We start from the raw sequence: 16021 nt of genomic DNA, 5'->3' as shown, positions 1-16021 counted from the left end.
TCCCTCCCTGCTACAGGGCTTCCCCCATGCCTGAGCAGGTGGAGGACAGGCTGCCAGCTCAGGTGATCATGGCAAAGGCCTCTTGGGAAAAGAGGGGAGAGCAGGAGGGAGCCATGCAGGCTGCAGGAAATCCCCTGGGATTTCAGCCAAACCAGGTGGAACTGCCTCATGGGTAGGATGCTCTCCTATGAAAGTTGCGTGCAGAGGGATGACATCTTCCCTAGTGAGCCTGGACCAATCAGTGGCTGAAGCAAAAGAACAACCCACTAAATGGCTTAAATGCTGGCATTCAGAAATGCTTCTTTCTTGAGGATTTATACGGACTGTCAGACATTTTTACCTTTCCTCTTTAAGACATTTGACTCAGCCATATCCATTGCAGCTGCAGAGCATCTTTAAATGATTTGGCCGTGGCATGTAGCAAGTTAGCCAAGAGCCAGACTGGACTCTTAGACCTTCAGATGAAATCCCTAGACAGACTTCAGGCATTCCGCAGTGGCTCCTAACTCCAGCAACCTGACAAGGCAACACAGCTTCAATGACAGTGCTGCAGCGGTAGTCATTCACAGTCACTCTTCATTCTGGCTTCACCCCATTCTTTCCCAAAACTGAAAGCTTTATATGGGGGGTTTTGTCTCTAAGAGTACTGACTGCAAGACTGCTCGTGCCTCAGTGTGCAAAGCTAGCTCTGCAGGTGTGGGAGCCCCAGCGCCCTGGCCTCATCTTCCCCTGGCCAGGGGATGCTCCTGGCGACTTCTGAGTGTGCAAGCTGGTGGTTTTAGTGGGATCAGGAGCTGTCAGTCACCCTGCAGACTGCGCTCTTGGGATGCTTAAGACATGCCATTACCTTTCTAACCTGCAGCAGGTAGCTGGGTTGATATGCTGAAAAATCCTTGCAACTTCCCTGCTTATCCCAGAGCACTAAACACAGTCTGTACAGCAATTGTGCAAGGTGATTTCAGTGTGTTGCCTTTTATTTAGGATTTCACCCTGCAAACAGTAAAATTCAGTGGGACCACTCACATGGCAACATTACTGTCTGAGTCAAGACCTTTTATCTAAGGTTTAGACTGCAAAGCAGAACTGATGCTCCAGCCCTAAGGGGACACAGAGTTATCTGCAAGAAGCTAGACATTTTTTACCAAATCTGATGAAAAATTAATTTAAAGTATAGTCCTATTCTAATACGAGTACGTGAAAGTGGGGTAATTTTATTTGACAGGAGTACTGCCCATGCATGTGCTGAATCATTCCTAATGACTAATTTCTAATATTTTTATTACAAGAATGTATTTGTGCCATATTTTATTCCCAGCAGCTGTTTAGAGACAGCCCAGTGTGGGAGGTGGAGGTCTCACTCACTAGCAGCCTCTCTGGCTGAGCTAAATGGACTCCCCATGACAGTGCAGAATGTGTGTTGAATTTCAGGAAATCTAAATTCCCGTAGGTTTCTGGGATATCGTGATTCTGAAAACACCAATTTTAGCAAATTGGCTCCAGTGTGTCTTAAAGACATGTTTGAAATGTGTAATTTTAGCTTTGAAAGGAAGTATTTATCTAAAGAGTCAGGAACATATTTCAGATTAAAGGTTTTGTTTCCTCCTCTACTGAAATGAGGCCAATAAAAGTTTGGAAGGAATTTTAAGGAAATTCAGTTAGATTTGCATGCCACCTGCTGCAGAACAAGCTAAATTAATTTTGTTTCTTCCCTTCTTAGTCCTCGTTTAGTAAATAACAGAGGAAGTGTGTACATATGAGACTCCCAGCATCTGAATAGCCACTCCCTGTTCAGCAATATAATCTATTACAGCCGAATACCTTGTATTATTGCAACGGTGATGTTATCCACAAAAAGTTACCCATGCCATTCAAAGTCAGTCTGTGGCTGAAATAAGGAAAAAGAAAATAAGGAATAGGCACTTTAAGAACCTTTGCGTGACTTCAGAGGTTTTTCCTGAAGTCAAAAGGATTGTATTAATAACCAGAACCATCATGACTCATATATTCCTAATCAAAATGCTGGGTGTGTGAAAAGCTGTTTGGTCATACGGAGACTGAACTATTTCTTCTTACAAGAGAAAAATAATACACACAGGAGGAAGCGCTTAAATAATTGATGTGCTTTTCTTTTATCTGCATGTAGGAATGACAAGGAATCTATATATGGCACTAATGGATAGCATCAGTATGTCAATAATTTCTAATGAGAAAGAAATAGGAGTGCATTTGTCCTAAAGTGACTGATCTTTCTTTCTTTCTTTCTTCTTTATCTCCCCATGTTACAATGGGAAATTAATAGTGTAAATTTTAGAATGCTGTTCACTAATAGATTATTTTGATAACAATGCTTTCAAGTGCCTTTTTTGGTATTAATCCAATCCAAAATGTCTGTACACTTGCTTACATTTAATCTACAACCTGACAGCTAGGATCCTCTTTTATTTTTTTATGTCTTCTGTGCTACATTCAAAAGACAAAATAAAACTTTGTTTGCATCATGTTTAATTTTCCATTCCACATCAGCAAAAGGGTGCAGCCACGCTGAAACTGAGCATAAAGCAGAGATTTAAAAAAAACTAGTGCTTTCATCCTGAAAAATTGCATAACCATTTCCAGCATAGAAGTAGGATACTCTTACTGAATAAAGTTTCTTGTTGAAAAATTATTGATATATTGACCCATTTATATCCAGCTATTTAACTCAAAGATTGTATTCAGCAGTTCCCTCTGGGTTGCTTGTCTGAGGGAACAATTACGCAGCTGTTCTTGCTACGTTCTTGTGTAGGCTGAAAGCAGGCTAAAAATTCTGGCATTAATTTACTGTAACTACAAACCGCAGTTCTCCAGGTTGTTGATGAGGCATACCCTCTGCGAAGAGGTTGGTGACAAAGCAACACATACACTTGACACTCATATTGTGCTTTGGCTAAACATACTTATAGCTGTGTGTCTGTGTTTACACGGATGCATGCATACGTTGGTACGGTTTGTGTTATAAGCAGGGCAACTACATTATCTGGCACATTCAAACCCAAGGATTTTAAAAGTACAACGCCAGCCTTAATATGCTCATTGGATTCAGCAAAGTGGTATTTCTGCACTAGCAGACACTAATCATTATTTTAGAAAGTTTGATGCTGATTTTTTGCAACCCTTTTTATGGAGTTTTTACTGCTAAAGTTTTAATCCCTGAACTGTCTAGTAAAAGAGCAATAACCGCAAAGAGAATTAGTTGATTTCAAAATACCTTGATGTGAAAAGCAAGCTCTCAGCAACGGGTTCACTAAAATTGCTTAACTGCACAGGAGTGCCTCCATTTCTATCTCCAGTGCTGGTTTTGTGTGTATTCATATATGCATATACGCACACACACATCTGTACATACATGAACCAGAGCATTATGCAAGGTCCATGCAGTAGGTGACCACTTGGCTGTGACTGGTTATTCGTGCCCGGTGTGGGGCAGAGCAGCGGGAGGCCGGGCAAGCCCTGCTGCTGGGGAGCTGGGCTGGAGGCAGGGCCGGCTCCGGCTGGGGGATGTGGGAGGATTACTGGGGAGCAGAGAGAAACAAATATTTCCTCTGTGTATGCTGGCATGTTTCCGATCCACGTCCACATCTAAGTTTCACATTAGCTTTACTTTTCATTCCTGCCCATAACGAACTACTTCCTTTCCTCAAATCATGCTTCTACGAATGCTTTTCTGAGGGAAACCTCTTAGGTCCTTTCAGCAGCAAAGGTAATTGAGATATCAGTAACTTCTGCACACAACATGCCATGCATGCTCAATATCAGTTTCATCATTAATATCAGATGCCAGCTAAATACTGTCACTGTCACCCTGAAATATCCCACCCTCAACTCAGAGTGCTTAACAAGCAAAAAGAGGACAGGCCCTTAAAATCAAAGCTTGAAGAAGGGAAGCTTTGCTGGTTAACAGACCAGCCCTTTGAAACAGTAAGCAAGAAATATTTATCCTCATCTCTCCTCGCTTTAGACAACGATAGCAACTGTACGGCGGCACAGGGAATTGCGCATGGTGCAGTTCACTCTGCACCATATACATAATTTATATTTTTCCACTCTGGTATTGAGTGCGCATTTTTTGCACCTGGGATTGTTTTTGTAAGATGGAAGTAGAGAGGGGAGGGGAAAAAAAGCACTGCAGCAGCCTTCTCCTTCTCCAGCCCCACTTTTTAGTCCAGATCCTCATCTCTGACACACAGCTTTCACAGGCCAGTGAAACACAAGTCCTACATAGTATGCGTACATATTTATATGGATATATACAGATGTGAAAAGAGAAACGCTTGCCATGGCAAAAGGGAAAAAGAAGAAAAAGATGTTTTCAGTGGTCCATCTCTTTATAAGTAAAATGCCTCGGCAGAGAATTACTCTAGCATTTTGACAAGTTTCCTTTCACGCAGACAGTCAAGTGAGTGTTTAGAATTCCTATAGAAGTTAAAATAAAAAGCTGAGAAACATGCTTCTTGGTGACATGCTCTCCTGCTCAGTGAAGTTTGACATATACAGCTATAAGTGCTAGTAAAGGACCCCTTTCCAGATACAGCCAAAACACATAAGGCACTTACTTTGAAAATAGGTACACTTCTATTTCCTTTCAGCAAATAACCCCTTCGCATTACATTTATCTGCCCTTGCTGCGGCCGTTACCATTCAGGAAGGTTTATCAAGGCATGAACACAAGAGGTTCACCAGCGCACTTGGTCCTGCAGGACCCATCCCCAGAAACTCTCCTTCCAGAGCTTGAGACCATGCACCTTGATACCATCATTTCTCTGGACACAGACGCTGCAGACCATCTGCCTGAATTACCGAACCCTTCCTCCTATCCATCCCCGGTGCCTCTAGAGAAAGTCCAGGCAATACCACCCGTGTCAGCCCTCCACCACAGGCTCATAAGCAACCGCACCGGGATCCATGGTGGTTGCAGGGAGTTTCTCCTCTGCCTGCCACGGCTCCGGCTCCCTTCAAAAGCAAGCGGCTTCGCGTGTGACTTTGCAATCTGAGAATGTGAACTAGTCGGCAGGACACCGGGGTAAATATAAATCTGGCGCTTACCCACAGGCAGTCCCTCGCAGTCTGACATCGTGCAAGAAGTCCTCCTCACCGGGGGCTTAGGAAAACCACAGCAGGAACACAAGCACGGGTCCTTCTGCTTGCAAAGGCAGGGGAAAAAAAAATATCTAACAATTTACAGCCACCCTTCTCTTACACTGTACATCTACCCACCCAGAGAGCTGTAGCAACAGTCCCTTCCCTGCCTTCTCATTATGGGATGTAAAGATAAGAATGTGCTTTTGTGCCAAAAGAGTGTGCTATTGGTGGATAAATTTGTTGTCATCCCTCCCCTTCGCAGAGTTTCCTCTTTAATGTCACAGAGGCACATTACCCTGTCGGAAAGGCCATCGAATATTTATGAAACAGCTTTTAAGAGCTAAGCCGCAAATCTGCACTGGGGAACCAGGCTAATTGCTGTGCGGTGGGGTTGGTGGTGGGAGCTGCACTGCTGGGGCACTCCTGCTTCCCGGGAGGGGCTGCAAGGGGGAGGCGGTAGGCTGGGGGATATGCTCTGAAATCTTGCTCTGTACCTTCTCAGTCTCCAGGTTAAATAAGGGTCCAAGCAGAAGCACTCACTGCTGAAGAGGGGGCAGGAGCCAGGGTGTATCTGTTTAAGGGGGAAGGAAAAAATATTATGTTCTGTTTATACTGTAATATCTGAGAAATAATTTTTGTGGCAGTGTTACTAAAGGCTGATTCATGGTATATAATATTCTTGTGAATGCGGATTTCTCTTCATGACTTTTGCTTGCTTAAAATATCCTGCTTTAATGTTGCCTTACTGAAGCATTTTGTGGCTGCTCCTACAACTTTTTTTTTAATCTTTGGAAATGTATATGTGGGATTTGCTTGGTATGAGATTTCCAGACTGATCCAGTCAGTAGAGAGTACCCCTGCACACTGGTGTGTTCATTAGGCACCTTAATGAAGTGCAAGCGAAGGCTCTGGCAGCACTAGAGAGATGCACAGGACCTGGCAGCGCCCTCGGCACACAGCGGGGTGGTTTGCTGCTGCTTTTTCTCATGGGAGCAGTCAGGGACAGTCTGGGCTTTACCTGACACAGACCTTTAGTGTCCGAGTTCTTCACAAATACTGGGGTTTTGGACCCAGAACTAGTGTGAGGGCTGGAAGGAGAGGGAGGCAAGGGCGGGCTGGGGCCTCTGGGAAGTGCTTCCCAACCCTGTGGCCAGACCCAGCCCCTCAGGAAAATGAGCCATTGGAGCCCCAGGGGACACCTTTCTTCAAAATGCCTTGAAGAATAAAAGGCTTAATTTACATGAAGTATGCTTAGTACCTCTGAAAAATTTGGCCTGGTTTTACTTAGAAGCTTCAGCCTAAGCACCCAAAGGCTGACACTGCTGGCTCTACCTGCTTTCTCTCTGAAGAGAAGCCTTTTAATACTCTGCTGGTTACACAGCAGCATAGCTAGCCATGGATTCAATTCAGGATGGCAGGCCAGTGACTAAGAAGCTAAAATAGCTGCAAATGAAGACAGTTCCCAAAACTATCCCTCATGTTACCTGCACGGAGCTGGACAAGTGGGGCCAGGAGTGTCCCATGACCACGGGGGTTTGCCAGCATGAAGATCTGTTGGCATCGTTCTGTCAGGGACAGCCCTTGTCCATGGCTGCTTCTAGCTCTGCTCATGCAACAGCACAGGGATATTCACTGGTGTAAGGCTCACCTGGACGGCAGCTCTGGAGAGAAACAGAGCCTCAAGTTGTGCTCTTCACCAAAGAGGCTCTACATGAGAAGTTCAGGGCATCGTGCTTAGCCTCTCCATCCTGCTGCCACCCACACACGCAAGGAGTGGTCTCCAGCTATTCTGGAAGGTAGACCCAGAGGTGCCTGGTCTTAATCTCAGTACGCATTTGGGAAGGGAAGAAGGCCTAAACCAGGCCGGAGGACTTCTCTTCCAGTGCAATTTCACTGCAGAAACATATTGCTCCAACATGTGTGAATCGAAGCTTTCTTAGCTCAACCCTGTACAAATGCAGGCTCCCAGTTCTGCAAGCATTTATGTGCCAATTTAACTTCAAGCCCCACTGAAGTTCCTGGAACTACTCACAGTTATAAAGTTAAACACATGTGTAAATATTTGCAGGATCAAGGGCTCACCATTCTGACTTGTATTCACAGAGCAAACAGCTGCAGCTGATTTTGAAGTTACCTTTCACAGCTGTGTGTGCTGGTGCTCCTCTGCTGAAGGTTAGAGCCCTCCAGCAGAGCTGGACAACTGCCTGCGGTGAAGGCATGCCAAATCACAGACCGGTGTCTTAGCCCTAACTCGTCTTCAAGAAAAATTTAGAAACATATGCCTCAGTCACCCCTGTTACATTGTCCTTGGCCAAGCCTGCTACAGGGGTCAGCATCTTTTGGAAGAGGGACAGAGAAGCCAGCAGAGAAGATTGAGAGGGGAGGACAAATACATCTTAAACTGTTACAGCAAAATTGGCAAGAGCTTGTCTGCCAGAGCCATTATTAGGATTTGGCCTTGGGAGAGATCTTCACTGAAACACTAAGCATGAAATTATCCACGGGGTCAAAAGTTGAACAAAACAGAACTAATTCTTACAATGATACTCACAAATGCCTTTGATGCAGACTATGCCCATTAAAAAACTAGCTTTAATCCCTGGATACTTTAGTTATAATGTTGGGTTTTGAGAAGTTATTTCCTCTTTTTTTGAGTAAAACTGAGGATTTCTTTTAACTCCCCCTATTTCTCAGCCTGAAAAGTGTCATGCTTGCTCCTGGAGAAGGGCCAAGCCTGGGAAATTTAACTCTGAAAGGAGAAAGTTTGGGGAATTTTTGAATAAGCCTGGTGTCTGTCATGGCAGAAAATGCAAAAGCCAAAAATTGAACTAAACAGTAACAGGTGAGAAGTAAAGCACATACTATTTTAGGAGGTATTAAACTAATGTGGGAAATGTGCTAAATATTTGTCAAAAACTGCTCTCATTTGGGCTTTCCAAGGAACCTGAAGGATGCTTATCCCTCAACACACAGTGAGAACAGGTGATGAAGGTCTGCTTCATATTACTACCTGACAGTCATAAAATTACTAACAAATAGCATGAGTGGAATGGTAAATGTAATCCATGGGTGGAAGTCACTGGAGTATTTCCTAAAGAAGGTTTGCCTGTCTCCCATGGAAGAGAACTGCATTGCCCTGATGCATCTTGAAATACTTAAGCAGCTTCTGGAGTGGCCATACCCCTCTCTGGAGCTTTCCAGGAAGAAACAGAAATGTCTTGTTTGCTGTTTATGCCACAAATCCTGCAGATAACCCACAGTCTAGAGTGTGCAAAGGGCTTTTGAGACACCAAGAACCTGGAGCTGAGCTGACATGCCTGGGGAAAGAAGACATATGTGGGCAAACCTGGGTGCGGGCACATACAATGGTGCAAGTACACAGTTAGTCACCTTAGTGCCCAAACACTGTCTGTCACCTATGTGAGTAAGACACATAGTGGGACTTAGTTTCTAACCCAGATGTTTAGACATCCCATTATGCTCCTGATCTAAGTGCCTAAATGCCTTGGAAAATCTGGTCTTTGAGATTTTAAATCCCATGGGGGATCATAATTTTCTCCACAACATGACAGGCTCAGCCATCTTACTGTGCAAAGAGTCAGATCCACCCAAAAGCTCCCAGCTGGACCAGGGCTTTTACTATTGCTGACTCGCATCTCACTCAGCCACAGATGGAGCCAGTCTCGTCCAAACCTCATAGGAAGAACAGGGAGCTGCCCTTCTCACTGTGGGATCTCAGGCCCTGCCAGACGCTGGCCACCTGCTAACATTACTATGAAAGGGTTTTGCTAAGCTCGTCACCACTGTAGTAGTATGTACAAATTGTTCTCCTTCCCTCTGCTTTTCTCTCCCCTGGCAGAAGGAAATCACAAGAAGTGCGAATGATTTCTTTAGCTAACCAAGTCAGATCTCATTATTAAATGTGCAATTTTCCATGAGATTGAAGCAAGAGCCTTACTGCCCGCTTTGGCAGGCATTCACATCTCCCATCAGTGTGATTTCCACGCAGTTTAAATAGAGAATGGTTGAAATGCACTCCTCCCTTCTAATTTATGCAAATACCCTTGGGTTTTTTCCTGCCATGTGAAGAGATTTCTGCCTGTTGGGTACGGGAGGATTCACAGCCTGGGCAGGGGGAGGGGAGGGATCAGGCTAGAGGAGAAACTGCAGGCTGATATAAGCAGGTTGGCATCAGGACATGGGTGTCCTTCTCTCAGAGAACTGAAGAGCCCGAAACACAGTCCTGCAGGTGGGGATGGTCCCCGGGCACCGGGGTGGTTCCGGAGCACAACCCCCACTCAGACAAGCTGAACGTTCCTGCCAGCACAGACAGATGAGCTGAATAAATCCAGCACGTGCTTTAAGTCTTTTGCTCCTAGTTCTGTTTCCCTTGGGAGTTATGGTTAGGAATTTGTTAGCGAAGACTGGTTTTCCCCCCTTGAAAAGCCCTGTGGCTGGTGGGGAGATCATGGGCCTTTCTGTCCTCTAGTGTAAGGGGTAAAATTAACCACAGCTTTTGAATTGCACCCAGATAAAGTGCAGAGAAGCAAGAGGGGACTATGCTGGACAGCCACCACCCGCCCCACTGAGAGCCCCACATCTCCCTAGCCACTGGCAGGGCCTCAGTGCAGTCCCAGCTGTACCTATGGGACTAGCGGGCCAAATCCAGGGTCCGTGGGGTGCTGTGCCATGTGTACATGTGACAGAGAAATTACTCCATAGCTGCTGGTCAGGCAGGCCTGAACCTCTGCTTGGCAATCAGCAGAAGCCTGCCCTGAGCAACCAGGCTCGGACTAGAAGTCAAGCACCCAGCAAATCCCCATAAGTGGGATTTTATTTCATTATTGTTTTCTGAAACATTCTGTTCACATTTCAACTTGATGGACAGGGAGCATATTAATGCAATCACAAGAGAAGCTGATGTACCAACAGGATCCCATGCGGGTGCATCCAGTGAAGGGAAAGTGAAGGGAAAGTGAGTGAAAAAAGGCAAGACCCAGCTGAGAGATAAAACAGTCCTCTAGGAAACAACAAATACAAAAGTAATAGCAGCCCCACAAGATAACTAGGTGTATCATCATTTTGCATTAATCTGTATTTTATTTAATTTTATTGACAAGATTTTCACTAGTCACAATTGAATCTGAGCTTTGCATTCAAGAAAGGAAACGCCTCCATCATCTCCTCTGATGTCACCCTAGAGGGGAGATTAGAAGATTAACTGTCAGGTGACGCCAATCCAACGGCAGGGAGAATTATTTTGCACGTCCAAAGAGAAAATGGGGGAGAAATTCTGGCTATCTCCAAGAAATGTAAACCTTACCAGTGATAATTGCTGGCTCGCAGAGAAAATATTTTATGCAAATGTGCAGATATAGAGTAAATAAAATAAGAAGATCAAAGACTTGGAAGAGGATTTATCTTAAAGAAGAAACAAGTGGATAGTCTGAATCTCAGTGGCAATTTAGTCTCATCTAATTTATAAGCGGTTGCATTCTCTGGGGAGGAGTTATGGAAGGCCGTTGAAATTATGTGAGGAAATAGAAAAACTACATCCGAAAGACGAAATTGGCTTCAGAGCTGCAGCAGTTGTTGCTGGCAATGTCTCCTGACACATCGGGTACCAAAATGAGCCTGCCCTAGTGTTCAAGTGAAATGCATTTACACAGGATGGAAAGAAGGTGAGCACAACAGTGTGAGCCCAGCTTTCGGCATCTGCTGATAAATGCAAGTGTCTCTTTGCTGGCAGGCTCTGCAGGAGTCACCCAGCACAGGAGGACCGAGGCTGAAGCTGTTTGCCCATCAATACATGGCAGATTTTCATGCACAGCTGCAATTAGTGTTAATGGGAGTTTCCTCTGCAAATGTTCCAGGTGTTACTGAATAGTCTCCTTGTGAACATAAAAAGGCAAGAAAAATTATATGATTCAATCTGATCTTGATGCTTCTTGTTTTAACAGCACTGTTGATGTTTATTTCAGTGAGATTAAGATTGATTCTTGCACTGCTGAGTGTAGCTGCATTTGCTTTGCACAGATCTGGTGGAAAAAATAGTGTAAGCCATGAATGTAAATATTACGGTATCAAGTGGTGGGTTTGAGGAGAAGGTGAGAGTCTTGAAAACCTGATTTGGCAGCTGCAAAAATAACACTCAGGCAAACAGATGGTCTCTTCAATGAGGGAAGTCTTTAAAAGATTCACAAATTAATGAGTTCTGCCAGGTTTTTAGTGGTTCCTACCAAAATTCCTATAAATCAGCATAACTGGGCAGGGAGGTGGAGAAGAGAGGAATCAATAACTTCCCTAGGCAGCTTGTATGTCCAAGATTAGCTGACAAAGACTTCAGAGCTGAAAAATCCCAGGAGGAATTACAGAGGCACAGTATTGTCCTTTTGGAAGGCAAAAGCCACAGTGTTTGTCATGTACTATCAGCGCTCTGGGGACTAATTGCAGCTGTCCGTGATCAAGGATATCGGTTTGGTGATAAAGGAAGGTGAGGTGTCAGACACACTGAATTATTGGCTCGTCCTGGGAACACTGAAATGTCTTTTGAGGGAGTGAAAGCCTCCACCTTCCACCACAGGTCAGAGACCACAGCTTCACCTACCTTCCAAGGTTGGTAAAACGCAGAATTTTTACAACAGCCAAACACAGTCCTACCTTCAAAAAAGTGACATCTCATTTCCATTCTCATCTCCAAGACTTTCTCCCTGCTCATTGCTATGTTAAGCACAACAAGATGCTTTCACCAAGCTGAAAATATGACATTAAAATTGTCACTGGCCAAGGTTAGCCACAACAGGTAACAGAAAGATCAGGGTTTCATCCCAAACTTGGAACAAGAGCACACTATGCTTTGCGGAATGACCAGCAGCAGAAAGAGAGGACCAGAGATATCTGATAATCCTGCAGCTGATCATCTGTCCAGCTGATCTTCTCTACCAAAGCAACTGCTGTCTCCACAACACTGAGTGAAGGTCTGCCATGCTGGGAGACAGAATTAATTAAGGAATTGCTGATGGAATTGGAGTTGAACAGCGGGAGAGATTATTCATTAGAGTATCTATGAAGTTTGTCATGTGGTGCACTTCACAACCCACTTTCATTTGCTTCTTTGCAAACCTTTGTCACCAGTGTTTGACCATGGGAGTGGTCTGGGAGGAGTTTTCTTTCTTAGTTGTTTGGAGCTGCTTCCATTTCACAATAAGCACAGTCACAATTCACGGAAGCGGTGACCTTGTTGGCAATTTCTGCAAAGAGGACAAGACTCCTTGGGAATAGTGAATAAAGCAGATTATTACCACATAAGTGACCTCTGTAAATCACATTGGGGGTGAGGCATGTTGCTGGGGAAAAAGGAAAGCTCACTTATGACTGCTTTAATAGCATATAAATAGTCTTTCCAAGCAGTTTTCATTGAAAACAGGATTGGATTTGGGTTAGGTTCTCTGATATTGATGATTTTCTCTACACTCACCTCCAGCTGCCTCAAGGAGAAATTCTAGACCACCTCAGTGTGGTTAGACTCTCAGCTCCAGAGGTGGGGAGCCTGGGCTAAGATGCACAATGGGGACTGCAGCACCTTGGTGCTGAGCCAGGTAGAGTAGGGTGACAGGCACTCAGAGGCCTGGAAAAATCAAAGTACCCCCCCTGCCAGCATGGAGAGAAGGAAATCCTGGAAGGGGGTGAAGTGACTTTCCTAGGGTCACCCCATGAGGCCATGGCATGATGGTGGGGGAGCCTGGTCCCTGCTCCACAGTAGGCAAGGGGCAAACAGGGGAATGCACTAAATCAGTCAAATCGGAGTAGTGCTTGCAAACAGGAAAGTCTCAATAAAGCTGATTTTCTTCTTTATTGTTATGAAATAAAAGAAAGACAGAAAAAAATTGTGTTTCCACTCAATGCTCATGAAAAATATGAGAACCTTTATTTAACTGAACTCTCCTCCTCAGTGACTGAAGTGATGCAGCTGGTCCAGGACACCCCTTTGTAACTGCACACTCACCAGCCTGGCTGCACCTGGCTGCATTGCCACAGAGCTGGGCAGCTTTGTGGCTTGCTTGGTGTCCACCTGGCTGGGGTTGCTCTCTGATAAGCTGTAGTCATTTCTGAGACTGAAATATCTTATGACTTGTTCTCAAGATACTCAATAGTCCTGCAGCAAGTGCTTCTTTCAATATATGAGCAAATGCCGCCACCTGCTCTGGGAGCCAGAAACATTCAGGAAGCGCAGTTCAAATGTTTTATGCTTTAAAATTGTAGGGACAAGCTTCCTTGCAATTTCATAATTGGATGCATGAGGCTTTTCTTCCTTCTCACTCTCCTGTCTCATCCAGGGCTAATCTGGGGACTCAACTTCTCTGCTGCCATTTCTGCCCACAGGCATTGTACCCCACTGCATTGGAGCATTAGGGGAATTCCATCAGTTTCACATACAATTAAACGAACCCAAAAGCTTCTATCTCCGGGCAGTGCCAGGGTTGCTGCTGCCTCTTAATATCCCCTGCCACTGCTCTTGCACTTCTCAGTGATGCCTTGTTCATATTATCACAGAATCACACAGAATCATGGGTTGGAAGGGGCCTCAGGGATCATCTAGTCCAACCTTTCTAGGAAGAGCACAGTCTAGACAAGATGGCCCAGCACCCTGTCCAGCCGAGTCTTAGAAGTTGTACCTTTACTCCCCTTCAGCACAAACCCAAGACAGTATTGCAGTATCCTGCATCCATTCCTCACCTATCCCATTATTAATCCACAGAAATGACAGGAGTTAGTAGAAGCAGGTGAACTTGCCTCTGAAACCCTGGGATTCAGCTAAACAACAGGTCTGCACATGAAACCATTCTTATGTTGTGCAGAGCAGAGTCAGATGTGCTGAAATGCCATCCCCAGGCCGTCACTGCAGCAGCTGAAGTGGGCTACTCCGGGATCCTGGCATTCTTGAAGTACAGTGTCAGTGTAACTAGTTACATTTTATCACAAAATTATAGTTAAAGGTTACAAAACCTTATTAATGATGAGATGTTAAACTTGCATGGAATAGACAAGAAAAACCCAAAGGCTGCAGAGCTGAAAATTAAACCATGATTGATATTATTTTTCTTTTAATTTAGAAAACAGCAGAAGCCTAAGAGAAATCTGTCTCATAGCAGAGCCTACATCTAAGGAAATTCCACGTATGGTCAAATGTCAAGTTGTTTCTTCTGCAAAGGGCAATGTGGCAATCGTATTTCCATTTGGAGAGAAGTTTTTTCCTTCGAGCTGAGTTTTTCAGTGGGGGAGGGGGAGGGAGAGAAAGCAAAGTACGCTTTTCCTTTCAGCACACGTGCATTCAGAAACCCGACTGATCATTTTTAAAAGGTTACGGCTCCCTTCCCCACTCCTCCCCATGGGCACAGCCTGACCAGCCACACCTTCACCACCGGTCCTCCCTTCGTAAGGTCTGTCTTCTTCTTCTGGGAGGTTGCTGAGATTAAAGTGAGCCCTTGGAAAGGCACACACTGCTGGCACTGAAATAACTAAGACTCACATCCACCCATCTAAAAGCAGAGTTTAGTCCAGTGCTTTCTTGCCAATTTAATGTTCATTTTCATCACCATTTCCTCAAGAAACAAGATTTGCACAGTCCCTTTGGTAATAAATCCTCAACCCACTGGCTAGTTCCAAGCAACGACGAGGTCCAAAAGGCACTGAAGTTCCTGCAGATTCCAGAAAGTATCTGGGACACTGTTAAAGGGGAGAGATTGGACTAGTTTAAGTCTGCCTGATTTGAGACAGGTTGGCAACATGAACCACAGTCAGTGTGCGTGGCCAGGCTGGCCATGTTGCACACACAGAGCCCCGAAGCTGGCGTGCATGTGTCACCTCCGTCCCTGCCAGCGGCACAGAAGGGGTTACAGGAGGCAAGAATCCAAAAGGAGAGGCTGGGGTGTGAGGCAGTACTGCAGTGAGGGCTGCTGGAGAGGTGGTGGGGGATTGCGGTGATGTGGTGGGGATGCTACAGATAACCAAAGGAGAAAATGGGCATCACTGCAGCTAGAAAAATAAGGTGTATAGGAATGGCAAAAAATTCATAGCAAGCCAGCATTCATTAGCACCACAGGGGTGCAGGGGCCAGTACCATCCCCACAGCCAGCCTGACCAGGGCCTGCTGCCCACCTGCTCCGTGCACCTAGCAGGGCTGTGCTTGGCCTCAAACCCTGTAGGGGTTTGTGGGGGGTTTTTTGTCCCTGTAAGGCTCAGCCCTTTCAGGAGGAAGCTGAGAACTCATCTGTTTGTTTCTGGAAGTCACCTTCACCTTCCTCCCTGACCTTCCTGCCTCCACTGCCCACCCTGCCGCCGTGCTGCTCAGAGGTGGGAAGTGCAGCTTTCCCAGCTGCAAATCCTTCTCCCGGCTGTTTCACTGCTTCACCAGGTCATCACCAACCTCAGTCGAGAGCCCCCAGCTCTCCTTTCCATTTCCCCCACTTGCTGCTATTTATTGCTCGGCGGTATTCAGAGGAGGAATGCAGCCTGTCCTGGGGAAAGGGCTGCTGCCGCCGACGGGCTAAGTTTAGTTCCTGGCTTTGCCAGGGATCACCTCTGTGACACTAATCCAAAGATTAAATTTCTCCCTGCCTCAGTTTCCCTCTGTAGATAGCAAAGTTTCCCTTTGTAACCTGTCTGGGGCAGGAGCTGGTTTATACTGCTTGTTTACACTGTGCCTATCACTGGAGCTCCTGCCCTGGCTGTGGCCTTGGTGTACTTCTATAATTAGTACATTCGTGCTGTGTTTTCATTAAAGGTCTTGTTACACTTTTGCTATGAAAGACAAAAATACTAACTAGAGCTGAATTATAATTCTTCATGCTATGCTTTTTTATTTTGTATGGAGTTCCATTTAAATTGTAATTCTCTAACAAAA

The 16021-nt window shown here is 45.2% G+C and overlaps 1 protein-coding gene across 2 annotated transcripts in view; it reads right to left on the bottom strand.

Moving 5' to 3' along the window:
* The window catches only part of EML1 (EMAP like 1), a 130132-nt gene extending 124665 nt beyond the window's left edge, over positions 1-5467 (bottom strand). Inside the window, exon 1 of one of the 2 annotated variants that reach the window (XM_075103894.1) lies at positions 5083-5467. In XM_075103894.1, coding sequence (XP_074959995.1) covers positions 5083-5110 — 28 coding nt within the window. In that variant the 5' untranslated portion in view covers positions 5111-5467. The remainder of the gene's footprint in view (positions 1-5082) is intronic. The other variant, XM_075103893.1, reaches the window with a different exon arrangement.
* Positions 5468-16021: the final 10554 nt, after the last annotated feature.

This window comes from Phalacrocorax aristotelis, chromosome 9 (assembly GCF_949628215.1).
Source record: "Phalacrocorax aristotelis chromosome 9, bGulAri2.1, whole genome shotgun sequence".
NCBI classification, from domain to species: Eukaryota; Metazoa; Chordata; class Aves; order Suliformes; family Phalacrocoracidae; genus Phalacrocorax; species Phalacrocorax aristotelis.
Note: the sequence above shows the minus strand (reverse complement) of the source record. Positions and strands in the feature narration are given on the sequence as shown.